A 13,840-nucleotide genomic window follows, 5' to 3' on the forward strand; every position below is an offset into this window, starting at 1 on the left:
TCTTGACCATAACATATAAAAGGATATCAGAGTAAACAAGGGGAGTTTCATAAGAAACTTAATGAAATCTTAAACCTAAAATGTAACAATATTCATACTATTTAAAGTCAAAAGTGTTTCAACATTATATGTAACAGATATGAAACCCTTTTTAAAAAGTATCAACAAAAGTTTGAACTGTGTGCATTATGGTTAAAAAAACTTTAAAAACAATATTTTACACATCCTCCCAAGTTTTGGAATCAAACTTGGATTCCAAAATAGTCAATAGATGGCATCAGACTACTTTAAAATCATATCATTTACAGTAATTGTGTGTGTGTTTTGATTGATTTGATTAATTTAATGCATATTTTCTCTCATGTCAATTTGTATGTTTATTTATTTCATTTGCAAGCTTTGAGGAAATGGGTACCATACTGAATTCTAGTCACTTTTAACCCTTTCCCTCAGAAGTTGCTAAGAGCTTTATATTTTTCTTCATGTTTTCTATTGGAGATTCTACTAAGACAGTGATGGCTAACCTTTTTGCCATTGTGTGCCAAAAGTGGGGGGAACACAGTGGGGAGTATGCATGCATGCTCACACCCATAATTCAATGCGCCCCTCCATGCCTGTGTGGGTGACCCCCCAGCTTGTGGCACACGATGGCACGGTGTGTTCGGTAGGCCCATTTTTTGCTCTCCTCAGGCTCCAAAGGCTTTCTGGGAGCCTGAGAAGAGCAAAAACACCCCCACCCCCAGAGGCCTTCCAGAGGCCTAAAACAGCTCATTTCCTGACTTCCAGTGGGACCAGAAGGCCCATTTTTCACCCTCCCCAGCTTTCAAAGCCTGTGGAGGGCAAAAATGGCCTCCCCCCAGAGGCCCTCCAGTGGCCAGAAACGCTCTCCTAGAGCCCCCGCACGAGCCCTTTACTTACCTCAAAACAGGCCACAGGGAGACTCCTGGGAGGGGAGGTGGGCATGACCAGTCCAAAATCAATTGGCCAGCATGTGCATGCGCACTGGAGCTGATCTATGGCAATGACTCTCGTGTCAGCAGATATGGCTCCGCATGCCACCTGTGGCACACATGCCATAGGTTCACCATCACAGTTCTACAATGTTGCTAAGGAATCTGAATAGTCTGTAATCTAAAACATCTTAATTAAAAACAGTTGTTTACATTTTTCCTTCCCTTTTCTAAAGTACAGTGATATCTCGTCTTACGAATCCCTCTTTATACGAACTTTTCGTAATATGAGCCTGGGGTTTAAGATTTTTTTGCCTCTTCTTCTGAACTATTTTCACCTTAGGAAACCTGAGCCGCCACCGCTGGGATGCCCCGCCTCCAGACATCCGTTGCCAGCCAAAGCAGTGGAAGTGATGTGCCAGTGCCTGGAGGCTGTTGGGGTCTGGATGGGTGTCAACAGACTCAAACTCAACCTGGATAAGACGGAGTGGCTGTGGGTTCTGCCTCCCAAGGATAATTCCATCTGTCCATCCATAACCCTGGGGGGGAAATTATTGACCCCCTCAGAGAGGGTCCACAACTTGGACGTCCTCCTCGATCCACAGCTTACATTAGAGAAACATCTTTCAGCTGCGGCGAGGGGGACGTTTGCCCAGGTTCGCCTGGTGCACCAGTTGCGGCCCTATCTGGACCGGGACTCACTGCTCACAATCACTCATGCCCTCATCGCCTCGAGGTTCGACTATTGTAATGCTCTCTACATGGGGCTACCTTTGAAAAATGTTCGGAAACTTCAAATCATGCAGAATGCAGCTGCGAGGGGAAATCATGGGCTTCCCAAGGTATGCCCATGTTACACCAACACTCCGCAGTCAGCATTGGTTGCCGATCAATTTCCGGTCACAATTCAAAGTGTTGGTTATGACCTATAAAGCCTTTCATGGCATCGGACCAGAATATCTCCAGGACCGCCTTCTGCCGCATGAATCCCAGAAACCAGTTAGGTCCCACAGAGTTGGCCTTCTCCGGGTCCCGTTGACTGAGCAATGTCGTTTGGCAGGACCCAGGAGAAGAGCCTTCTCTGTGGCGGCCCCGACCCTCTGGAACCAGCCCCCCCCAGATATCAGAGTTGCCCCCACCCTCCTTACCTTTAGCAAGCTCCTTAAAACCCACCTCTGTCATCAGGCATGGGGGAATTGAAATTTCCCTTCCCCCCTAGGCTTATAGAATTTATACATGGTATGTTTGTATGTATGAGTGGTTCTTTAAATTGGGGTTTTTTAGATTGTTTTTAATATTTGATTTGTTTACATTGTCTTTTTATATTGTTGTATGCCGCCCCGAGTCTTCGGAGAGGGCGGCATACAAATCTAATAAATAAACAAACAATAAATAAATAAATTCCCCTGAGCCTCCCCTCTCTGGGAATCCCCGCCTCTGGACTTCCTTTGCCAGCCGAAGCATCTGTTCTTGCATTGCTTGGATTTTCCTGAGCCTCCCTTCACTGGGATTCCCTTCATTTTTGCCTGCGCTGCTTTGAATCCCAGCGAGGGGAGCCTCAGGGAAATCCCAGCAATGCAAGAACAGGCGCTTCGGCTGGCAACGGAAGTCCGGTGGTAGCGAGGGGTAGCAAGGGGGAATCCCAGCGCTTTGGCTGGCAATGGAAATCTGGAGGTGGACATTCCCAGCAGCGCAAGGCAAAAGGGGTGACTTTTGGGATGGGGTTGCATGCATTATTTGCTTTTACATTGATTCCTATGGGGAAAATTGCTTTGTCTTACAAACTTTTCTACTTACGAACCTGGTCACGGAATGAATTAAGTTCGTAAGACAAGGTATCACTGTATAAACTTTTATTCTTTGTCTCTTCTCTTGTGAGATTGATCATTCTTCTGACAAAGTAGGATGAAAATTGATTTCCCCAGGGTCATGACATAAAGCTGGTCAATTAGAAGATGCCAAGACTATGGGAGCCCTATTTTGGGAATATGATACCAAGTACAATAAAGGCATTCCATTGGAACCTAGGAAGCCACAGTGTAAACAACCAAGCAGGTAGACCTGCAGAACAGAAACATTAACTAAGGTACATACGAGGAGGCTTTCTGAGACAAGCGATTTGACCTCTCTAGGGCTTTACCCTACTAGTTCAGCTACTGTCATTGGATGTGAAAATATGCAGGTAGATCTCAGCTTACGGTCACAATTGAGCCCAACATTTCTGTTGTTGAGACATTTGTTTAGTGAGTTTTGCTGCATTTCTTGCCAGTTATGTGAACACTAGCTGAGACGCTAGTGACCCTGCTGTTAACTGAATTTGGCTTTCCCGTTGACTTTGCTTGTCAGAAGTTTGCAAAAGAGGATCTTTTGGGGCACAGCAAGTCATAAATAGGAACCAGTTGCCAAGCATGTGAATTTTGATCATGTGACCATGGGGGATGCTGCAAAAACAGCCCTGTCATTTTTCAGTATACACTACTTAAGAATGCCTCTACTTAAGAACTTTTCTAGATAAGAACCGGGTGTTGAAGATTTTTTGCCTCTTCTTAAGAACCATTTTCTACTTAAGAACCCGAGCCCGGAAAAATTTCCCAGTAAATTTGAGAGCGGCACGAAGGCCTGGCCAGTTTCCTGCCATTCCCCCTTTAACCCTGGCCATCTCGGGCTTTTCTGGGCTGCCAGAGGACCCTTTCGGTGGCGCTTAAGGAGGCTTTGGCAGTCCAGAGCGAACAAAGCATTTTCCTTTCTCTGGGCGCTTGGAGAGGGAAATAAACCTCTGCCAGCACCCAGAGAAAAGAAACACTCCCTTCACTCTGGGCAGCCCCTCTCGCCCGCCTGGGTTTGTCTCTCTGGCAGTGTATGGGAGGCAAGTGCTCCTCCATGCCGCCTCAATCCCCCCCTTTTTTTAAACCTTTAAAGTTTGGATTTTTTTGATTCACGCCATCACCTTCTTTCTTCAGCAGCGACTATCCTCTTCTTCCTCCTCCTCCCACCCAAATTCCAAGTTTTTATTTCTTTCCTAATGGGTTTGCACGCATTATTTGCTTTTACATTGATTCCTATGGGAAAAATTGCTTCTACTTACAAACTTTTCTACTTAAGAAGCTGGCCATGGAACGAATTAAGTAAAGGTACCATTGTATTTGTAACGTTGAACCCTTTCTAAATGAACTTGTAAATCAAAGACTATCTGTAGTTTGTTAGCTGCCAGACTTAGTGTAACAAAATACTGAGATTGGGGTGCGGCTTTTTTCTCTCAGTGGAATTTAGAAGTGGAGAGTCAAGGCTGAAAAATTAATAAAATTCTTGAATTATGGTTTTATTTAGGTTTCATTGTTCATTTTCAATTATTAGGATATATTTATTTATTACTTAGATTTGTATGCCGCCCCTCTCCGAAGACTCGGGGCGGCTCACAACATGTATTAGTTTCTCATAAATTACATAAATCTCACAACATATATTAGTTTCTCATAAATTACTCTCTGAAAAGTATTTTTCCCCCTAGAAATACTGCATTTTTTAAAAAGCAGTATCTTGCTTTAACATTAAAAAGGCTTTTGAATTCTCAGGATGTTTTTCCTTAACATGTGAGCTTCCCTCTAAAAATTGTTTTATGTACTGCTTAATTACTTCCCAATTTTTTTAAGTGTTTAGAATTAGCACACATTTAATTTTTTCCTTTCTTAATTTGTCTCTTGTAAGTGGACTTGTAAAAAGGAATTATTGACTATATAGCACGGCATGTAAGGCCAAATGGAAATTTAGCAATATGATCATTTAGTAAAATCTTGGAACCTGGTTTTTTTATCAGGAATTTCTTTTATATATCCAGTATGCTTCCACCAAAATCTTTTTTGATTGCAATCTAATTTGGGATACTATGAAAATTATTTTACAAAACAAGTATATTATTTATGGTAAATTAAAATAGCTATAATTCCCACTTTAAATGCAGTTTGGGTTAGTTTGCTGCAGTTCAAAGTGAAAAATATGTTCTATGTCAGAACTGATGGGATCTATAGAGATCCCAGCAATCAAGATGCAATTATGATTGACATGAGCCAAACCCAGCCTCTTTGGACATGCGGAATTACTAAAAGTAGGCTTATAATTTAAATGTCATGCTAGATAATAATAATAATAATAATAATAATACATTTGTATGCCGCCCTTTGAAGTCTTGGACAGACATAAACAAAATTGAAGACTTGAAGAAAAGGTAGCATTCAAACCCTGAAATCTCAAAAAATAGATCAATAGGTCAAGCTTTGTTAAAAGCTAACTGGAGGTCAGTTCTGACCAATTTTTAAAAAGTGAGTAAAATGCTTTAGTTACAAAAGTAATGTGCATCCCAATTATCTTGAAATTTGTCCATCCTTACGTTGACAGATTGTAGACTTTATCCTCTTCAGCCACACAGTATAGTGTAATAATAGGTGGATGATTGTTGCAATTGGACAATATTTTTTAATATAGGAAAGATTTAATCAGACTATGCACATGTATACCAGTTTAGGACTTAAAATCAAAAGAAATTACCTGTATAAAATTTTCCCTAGTTATTTTACAGATTAATGCCAAGAACGTTTGATTCATAGAACTCTAAACACGGTGTGGCTCATTTTGTAAATTAGCCAAGGTAGATAGCACATCAGTTAATAGCTTAAAACAGATTTTATGTTTTATGTTGCAGAAAACCTTACACTTGAGAAACTTGTTTTAAAAATATTGAATAGCACATACTCAAGAATGTTTTATAGCTTTTTATTTCACAGACATGATACGTTTAAAAGACATGGAAAATTGACATGATCACATGGTGGAATGGCAAGACACCCTAGTGTCTGCTGCATCCCTTTGTAGTATCAATGCCCCAGATAACTAGTAAGCTAAGTGTGTTAAATGAAACATCATGGAGACGAGCCATGCAGCAGAGATGTGACAAAGCAGGTCTAATATTCCTCTCCTTCCTCTTCACCTTCTCCTTCAACAGAATCCACACCCACTTCCTCATAATCCTTCTCCAGAGCAGCCATGTCCTCCCGAGCCTCTGAGAACTCCCCTTCTTCCATCCCTTCCCCAACGTACCAGTGGACAAAGGCACGCTTGGCATACATCAGATCAAACTTATGGTCCAGGCGGGCCCAGGCCTCAGCAATGGCTGTGGTGTTGCTCAGCATGCAAACAGCACGCTGCACCTTGGCCAGGTCGCCTCCGGGAACTACGGTCGGGGGCTGGTAGTTGATACCAACCTTGAAACCGGTGGGGCACCAGTCTACAAACTGGATGCTGCGTTTGGTCTTGATGGTGGCAATAGCAGCATTGACATCTTTGGGAACAACATCACCACGGTACAACAGGCAGCAGGCCATGTATTTACCGTGACGAGGGTCACATTTCACCATCTGATTAGCTGGCTCAAAGCATGCATTAGTGATCTCTGCTACAGAAAGCTGCTCATGGTAGGCTTTTTCAGCAGAGATGACCGGAGCATAGGTCGCTAGAGGGAAATGGATTCTAGGGTAGGGCACCAAGTTGGTCTGGAATTCTGTCAGGTCTACATTCAGGGCACCATCGAATCGCAGGGAAGCTGTGATGGAGGACACGATCTGGCTGATAAGGCGGTTGAGGTTGGTGTAGGTGGGGCGCTCAATGTCAAGGTTTCGTCGGCAAATGTCATAAATGGCTTCATTGTCTACCATGAAGGCACAGTCGGAGTGCTCCAGGGTGGTGTGGGTGGTCAGGATGGAGTTGTAGGGCTCAACGACAGCTGTGGATACTTGGGGAGCTGGGTAGATGGAGAACTCCAGCTTGGACTTCTTGCCATAGTCTACGGACAGGCGCTCCATCAGCAAGGATGTAAAGCCAGAGCCAGTGCCACCACCAAAGCTGTGGAAGACCAGGAAACCCTGGAGACCTGTGCACTGGTCAGCCTGTTGGGGAAAACCCAAAGAGATTTCATGGAGTAATTTCAATAATTCTTTCTCTCTGAATACATTAAATCAACAAAAACTTGTTTTAAGATTATTTTGAAGTATAGTTATTAATAAGGCCTAATCAAGGGACTGAAACTAGTGTGACTACTTCCAGTGCAAAAGGTGATGCTTTCTAAGCTTTTATCTTACAAAAACAATATTTCTGTAATTATTCTAGTGGAATTTTTTTTTTTAGATCACTGAGGTTATTTCTGTCCTTACTTACTTGCAATAACCAGGAATTTTTCAGTTTCATAGACTTTATGGATCAGGGAAGGGACATGCACCATGATGCAACTGCACCATTCAAGTGTTTGCATGCAACATGAGACCTCAACATACATTTCTCACTTTGCCTTAGTTTGGTTAGGAACAGGTATCTGTTACATTTTCTCTCTCTGCTTATATTATTCTTGCCATCAAAAAAATTATCTTGTAAATTCCCAGTCTGCTGCCAGTTTAATTACTCCAATTCATGAAGATTCTGTTCATGGGGAAAGCACCAGCAAAATGGTGCTATAAGTAATAACCCAATATTAAAGCATGCAAGAAATAGTTAATCATACTAATAAAGAGACTAGGTAAATTAATCTAGGTGAAGTTATGAAAGCAAATTGTAAGCCAATATCAACCAGGACTGTTTTAAGGGATAAAAAGGATTTCTACTAGTCCTGTCTGGTCCAGCAGGATGGGCCTGCCCTGAGTCCCATCAAGTTATGAGGTCCCAGTTTGCAGACTCCAGAAGGCAACCTCTTTTATCATACATAGCACCTGCCGTATTGAATATTCCCTCTGGATAGGATAGTCCTGACCCCACAGGTCTTTTGGCAGGCCCCAAAGTCCTACTGCTATACTTAGTCCTGAATGTGATATTTGCTTGGCTGCCTATTTAAATTTTTATAATTGTAGTTATAATTGAATTTTAATATTGTTCACTGCCCAAGGTGACCAGAAAGTGGCAGTGTTGTATGATTATGGTGAATCTATTTCTTCAATTCAATTAATAGCTTTCAAAGCCAGGAAGTGAAATATTTATCCCAAATCCATTATACAACAGTTGCAACATATTTGTATTTAACTGCCACTTAAAAAAATTGGCATCAAATTATCTTTTTTAAAAAATCTGGCTTGAGCTAGCAGAATATCAGATGCTAACTACTCAAAGATTGTTTTTCTATCAAGATTATCCCAAATGTTCACTTGTGCAAATATTTAAGTTATTTACCAGTTTTCTAATCCTGTCAAGGACCAAGTCAATGATCTCTTTGCCAATGGTGTAATGCCCCCTGGCATAGTTGTTAGCAGCATCTTCTTTGCCAGTGATCAGTTGCTCAGGGTGGAATAGCTGACGGTATGTTCCAGTGCGCACTTCATCTGTTTAGAAAATAAATGCCCCAAATTAAGATATCTATATTCTTTTAATAAATATATACATGCATGAGAAAACATACATGAATTGTCTTACTCACCAATCACTGTTGGCTCCAAATCCACAAATACAGCCCTGGGGACGTGTTTGCCAGCTCCAGTCTCACTGAAGAAGGTGTTGAAGGAGTCATCTCCTCCCCCAATGGTCTTGTCGCTGGGCATCTGCCCATCTGGCTGGATGCCATGTTCAAGGCAGTACAGCTCCCAGCAAGCATTGCCAATCTGGACACCGGCTTGGCCAACATGGATGGAGATGCACTCACGCTGTAGCAAGGATAGAGAAACAGCTGTATATTTCTCACTTAGGTGAGATGGGTGATATAAAAATTCAATAAATTCTCTTTCATTCTACCTTTCTCACTCACCAGCACATGCCTAGATTATATATTCAGCTTTAAAACTGTCAGCTAAAACCTCCTGACTACATGCCAGTCAATTTACAAGAAGAGATTATCACTATTGGCTGAGGGTTTTCAGGACATCTGATTAGCCACTGCGGTAAACCAGATGTCAGACTTAATGAGCTTTTGGTCTGAATTAAGAGGGTTATTTTTTATAGAAAACAACAATATATAAATTAGACCTCTATTGAAAAGGAAATTGTTATAAACAGATATTGCATGTGAAAATCTAATGGGAAGAAGCATTATGTGATAGTTCTCACAAAGAATTTAAGACCAGCTGTAATATAAAAAAAATAAAATAAAGATAAAGAACAGAGATTTATTTTTCTTGGAAATGTCAAGATCTTTTGATTCTTAAATATTGCAGCCTGTTAATGAGCCTCTATTTACTTATTAATTTTTTATTTTATTAAATTGACATGCTGCCTATATTGCAATTCTGGGCAATTTATAAAAAGAACCTAGTCTTCATTATGGTGCTTTAAAAAAAAAACTGCCAATTTTCTATCTTTGTTTTCTGTTTCATGTCTGGCATGTCATGCTTGAAGTTAAAAAACAAAAAACTACCAATGACAAGCCAAGGACCATGGGCACATGACTGTCTAAACCAGGTGGTTCCAAAGAAGTCATAAATGACAGCCTTCAACATTTGAACTTTTTCAAATAAAACTGATCAATGCATTAAAGCACACATTATTTATATGTAATGGGACATTTTATGTTCCAGTTTAGAATCCCCACTAAAATTATTATTTCAAGTTTACAACATAAAGAAATGCACTCTTTATTTCCAAGTAAAATAAGGTTCAATATCTAAGACTTAAATAGGAATTCTGCAGTCTCTAAAAACTTCATGAATGAGCCTACTCCCTGCTGCCACTCCCTGCACCAGCAGTCACATTTCTTGCAAGCCAGAAAGCAAAAAGGATGCAGTCAGCCTCCCACGTCTGCAAAGAGGAAGCCGGCCAAGCAGATTTTCCCCCTAGCATTGATTTCCACTGTGGAACATCTGCTTATAGCCTGTTGCTTGATTTATCTAAGGCATTGCTTTAAATTCCTGGCACATGCCCATCCTCCTGCACTCACTCCTTCATGAGTTTGTGTTCATTACACAGACCCAGCTCAACCTGCTGAGCACCACCTGTTGTAACACATTCCTTTAAGACCTTGTTAAGAATCTTACACTCAACAGATGGCACAAAGATGTCTGGCAATTAAGCCTTTTAAATGACAGGAGACTGCCTTCTAAAGAGGCAGATAAGCTGTTCAAATCTGAGAACTGTACTAAATTCTTCTTATGACCACTAACAGTTGTTTCGGCCGTATACCTAAGCCATACATTTCACTTATGTTTATACTGATTTCTGTGTGCATTTTTCTACAGGGGGTGCACTATGAAAACATGATTGTTGTGTTAGATCTGCAATGGCATTGGCAGGACACTATGAACTTATGCACCCAATGCACATACTAGTATTTGCAACAAGTCTGATATAATCTGCATTTATATAAAACAATTATAAAGTTTGTAATTAGTACACATCTGCAAATGCATATACATATGTTCAATTTGGAGATAATATGCAAAGATTTCTAGAGGGGTGAGATCTGGATCCTAAAGATCTGAAAACAGTTTAACCATGTGTGCATATGTATTTTAGGATATACCAGAGCAGAAATGGATTACAGGAAACTTTAAACTACAAATTGGACAACCATATCAAGTTAGCTTATCAGTGAATGGGTAGTTTTTATATATTCCAAGAACAAAAATCCAGGCTGCATAACGATTAGATTTTTTTCGGTCATCTAATATTTATCTTGATTTTTGAATTCAAGATTTCTGATTTGATTCAGTGTGACCTACCAATTTAAAAAGTGGGTTGAGTTAATCCCAGTTAAACGAACAGCATAGATACATAGAGTATGAATATAACCTCAAAACAAGGTTGTAGTTGAAAGACAAGTCTTGTTGATAAATTTAAATATCAGTGGATTACTGCTACTGTATCAGCTTTCCCAATGCACTGCAGAGCTGTCTCAGTACAGCCCCACCCCTCTGCAGGATGAATATATTTAGTTTGCCCAATGGGTTTGAGCAGGAAAAAATGGTATTATTCCTGTGACTTTGTTCAGGTCTTAGTTATACTATCTGGGATGGAAGAGTGATAATTTTAGATTGGACCATGCCTATGGGAACTTTTATTATTTCTCAGAAAATTCCCTGGTTCTTAAGGATAAAGCAGACCACCTAGACCATGACAGCAAACTATGGCACATGTGCCACGCAGTGCCCACTCTACAGGCATGCCAGCCAACACCACCCAATCCAGCTCCACTACACCTGTGTGCCTCCCACCAGCCAGCTGGTCTTTGGATCTGCTGCGCATGTGCAGGGGGTGCCTGCATTGCATTTTGGTGTTGTGTATGCATGATTTGGGCACTCAGCACCAAAATGGTTAGCCACCACTGACCTTCAGCATCCCTCAGGAAAAGAAGAGCAAATGTGATCAAGAGCAGCCATTATTAATTATTATTGTGTGGTAAAATGTTATATAGAAACATAGAAGACCGATGGCAGAAAAAAACCTCATGGTCCATCTAGTCTGCCCTTATACCATTTCCTGTATTTTATCTTAGGATGGATATATGTTTATCCCAGGCATGTTTAAATTCAGTTACTGTGGATTTACCAACCACGTTTGCTGGAACTTTGTCCCAAGCATCTATTACTCTTTCAGTAAAATATTTTCTCATGTTGCTTCTGATTTCTCCAACTAACCTCAGATTGTGTCCCCTTGTTGTGTTCACTTTCCTATTAAAAACACTTCCCTCCTGAACCTTGTTTAACCCTTTAACATATTTAAACGTTTCGAACACATCCCCCTTCATTGCATCTGCAGATAGAGAGGGACCACTTCTACTCAAGCAACCCAGCCCCTCCTAGGTAGGATTTGGCCTGGAGTACATCTGCAGAATTGCTCTGAAGACTATTTGAGGGATCTGAGACAAAATTGCTTGGACCTGATCTGAAATGGACTTTTGGCTGTCCAGGCACCCGCCCGACGCCACCATCCTCTAGCTAGAGATTCAAGATTACCGTTTCCCCCCAACTCTGCCTACCTCCTGTGAGACTTCTAGAACTTGCTTCGTCTCCCACTCTGAGTTAGGAGGTTGGATATGCTTCCGTTTGGGAAAACCGACTCACAATCCGAGAGTCGCATTCGGGGAGCCCAGCAATTGTTTCAAAGTAACTAAAGGGGCTAGCGCGGCTCCATTGCCCATCTCGAAGGTGCGCGCATGCGCACGCGGCTCTTTTCTTTCACTTCGAGGGAGATCGGCATGTCGCGCGGGAAAATGTAACGGCCGCCACAGGAGGGGCCGAGGGGGAAACCGCCGCTTTCTTGCCATGAAGAGAAGCGGGCGTCTCCCCTTCGAGTGAAACATGTCGCAGCTGCTCGGGTTTACCACAGCCCAGGGCGACGTAGTGGTCTAGTTATTAGGGTTAGGACTGGATTCAAAACAATCCTCTTAAAAATCCTGAGGGCTTTTTCGCGCCCTCTTCAGCACAGGCGGGACGCATGAACCTCCTAGTACTCCATAGAGAGGGCTGTGGAGCACTCAGAAGCGCTACAAGTCTACACGCTATTGCTATTTCAGGACTTGCAGCGAGCAACAATGAATCACTTTGTGCGAGTATCGTGACTAACAGGCATTAAGGCTAAAGGCAGCGAGCTTTTCTACGACTTCCCGACTCCCATCTTCTCGGGTCATTTGTTTCAAGGCAACCAACCGGGGGAGGGAGCCTCCCGCCCATTTTCCAGGTCAGCGTAATCCAATTGGCGTCCTCCAGGCGCCTGGCCCTACCTTAAAAAAAAAATAAAATCCAAACCACTCAGCTAGTTGCGCATCCGGAGGGCCCCGGAGCTGGGAAGGCTGTTCCAGAACATTCCCCGCGTACTCCACCCCACCCCCTGTGCAGCCCTCGGAATGCGACTGGCCCACGGTTCCCGCCCTTCGGTTTCAAAGCAGAGCGTTCTTTCCGCCCGTTTCCCCGGGTGCCTTTCCAAGGATCGCCCGCCAAGCCCCACGTCACCTCCCCGTTCCGCTCGGGACAGCCGAACCAGAATCCCTTTCTAGGAGTTTACCCTCTATGGTCTTCTCTCGCTTCACGTTTTAGCTTCACGTTTTTGCAGCTTCCAGCCAGCTGGAGGGCGCGTGGCTGGGAAAAGCTAATAAGGGCATCTCCCTCACCCCTCACTGCTGGTTTCCCCCCCCCCTTCCGAGAATTCCCGCCCAGCCTCCGCGTTCTTTTCGCCTCCTCCTCCGCAATCTCCCCCTCCCCAGGTTCTTTTGGATCCGCATCTGTTCGCTCCCGACCCAACTCTCCCCTCCTTCATCACCACCATCACCGCTTACCATAATGCAGACGAAGGGATGGCAAGAAACAGGAGAAGGAGGAATGAAATGGAAGCCTCGGGTGTTACTTCTCCCGACAAGCTAAGAGTCGATGTAAGTAACAGAATGGGAGAGGAAGGGCCCGCCCCGTTGCTTTTATATCACATCTCACTCTCAGGGCTGGATGTGGGGAAGGTGGCCTTACATGTATTTAGTATAATGAACGGATTACGCCGTTGCCATTGGGCCAACCTCCACGTCCATCTGTGAGCTCATAATCGGTGATTGGCTGAGACCAATGACCCTCCCTTTAGTAGGGGAAACGGGAGGCTTTTGATGGGGGGGAAGAGGGGAAAAATCGCTTTAGCTGAGGCGGCGAAGTAATCCGTTCTTCCTCTTTTAACTAGGAGGCAGCCCAATGAAGTCTTAATGAAAATATATATATATAACGCTCAAAGTCTATTTGCACTGAACCAGCCTTGCGGGAACGAAATAAAGAGTAATTCAAGGATTAAGTTATAAACATTTTAATATTTTATTTTAAAAAAATATTTAAAAACATATCGCCGCCCATCTTTTAACCCAACTCTGGAGAGGAATCCAAAGAGACGAATGACTCGTTCCTTCGTAGTGCCATTTCTAGCGTGGTAAATCAAGACAGATACACGTAATTCTTGGGGCA

The 13,840-nt window shown here is 42.6% G+C and overlaps 1 protein-coding gene across 1 annotated transcript; it reads right to left on the reverse strand.

Moving 5' to 3' along the window:
* Positions 1 to 5,703: 5,703 nt before the first annotated feature.
* On the reverse strand, positions 5,704 to 13,376 carry LOC139161372 (tubulin alpha-1B chain). Its single transcript, XM_070740410.1, has 4 exons — positions 13,180 to 13,376; positions 8,398 to 8,620; positions 8,154 to 8,302; positions 5,704 to 6,886 (listed from the first exon to the last, which is right to left on the reverse strand). The coding sequence occupies exons 1-4, from the start codon at positions 13,180 to 13,182 to the stop codon at positions 5,906 to 5,908; spliced, it is 1,356 nt and encodes a 451-aa protein (XP_070596511.1). The 5' UTR covers positions 13,183 to 13,376; the 3' UTR covers positions 5,704 to 5,905.
* Positions 13,377 to 13,840: the final 464 nt, after the last annotated feature.

This window comes from Erythrolamprus reginae, chromosome 2 (genome assembly GCF_031021105.1).
Source record: "Erythrolamprus reginae isolate rEryReg1 chromosome 2, rEryReg1.hap1, whole genome shotgun sequence".
NCBI lineage: Eukaryota > Metazoa > Chordata > Lepidosauria > Squamata > Dipsadidae > Erythrolamprus > Erythrolamprus reginae.

Excerpts from the sequence above, each read along its gene's own strand:
- LOC139161372 (XM_070740410.1), bottom strand. Across the intron at positions 8,303-8,397 it reads TTTGGAGCCAACAGTGATTG|ATGAAGTGCGCACTGGAACA; the intron begins GTGAGTAAGACA and ends TTTTCTAAACAG. Across the intron at positions 6,887-8,153 it reads TTGACAGGATTAGAAAACTG|GCTGACCAGTGCACAGGTCT; the intron begins GTAAATAACTTA and ends TTTCCCCAACAG.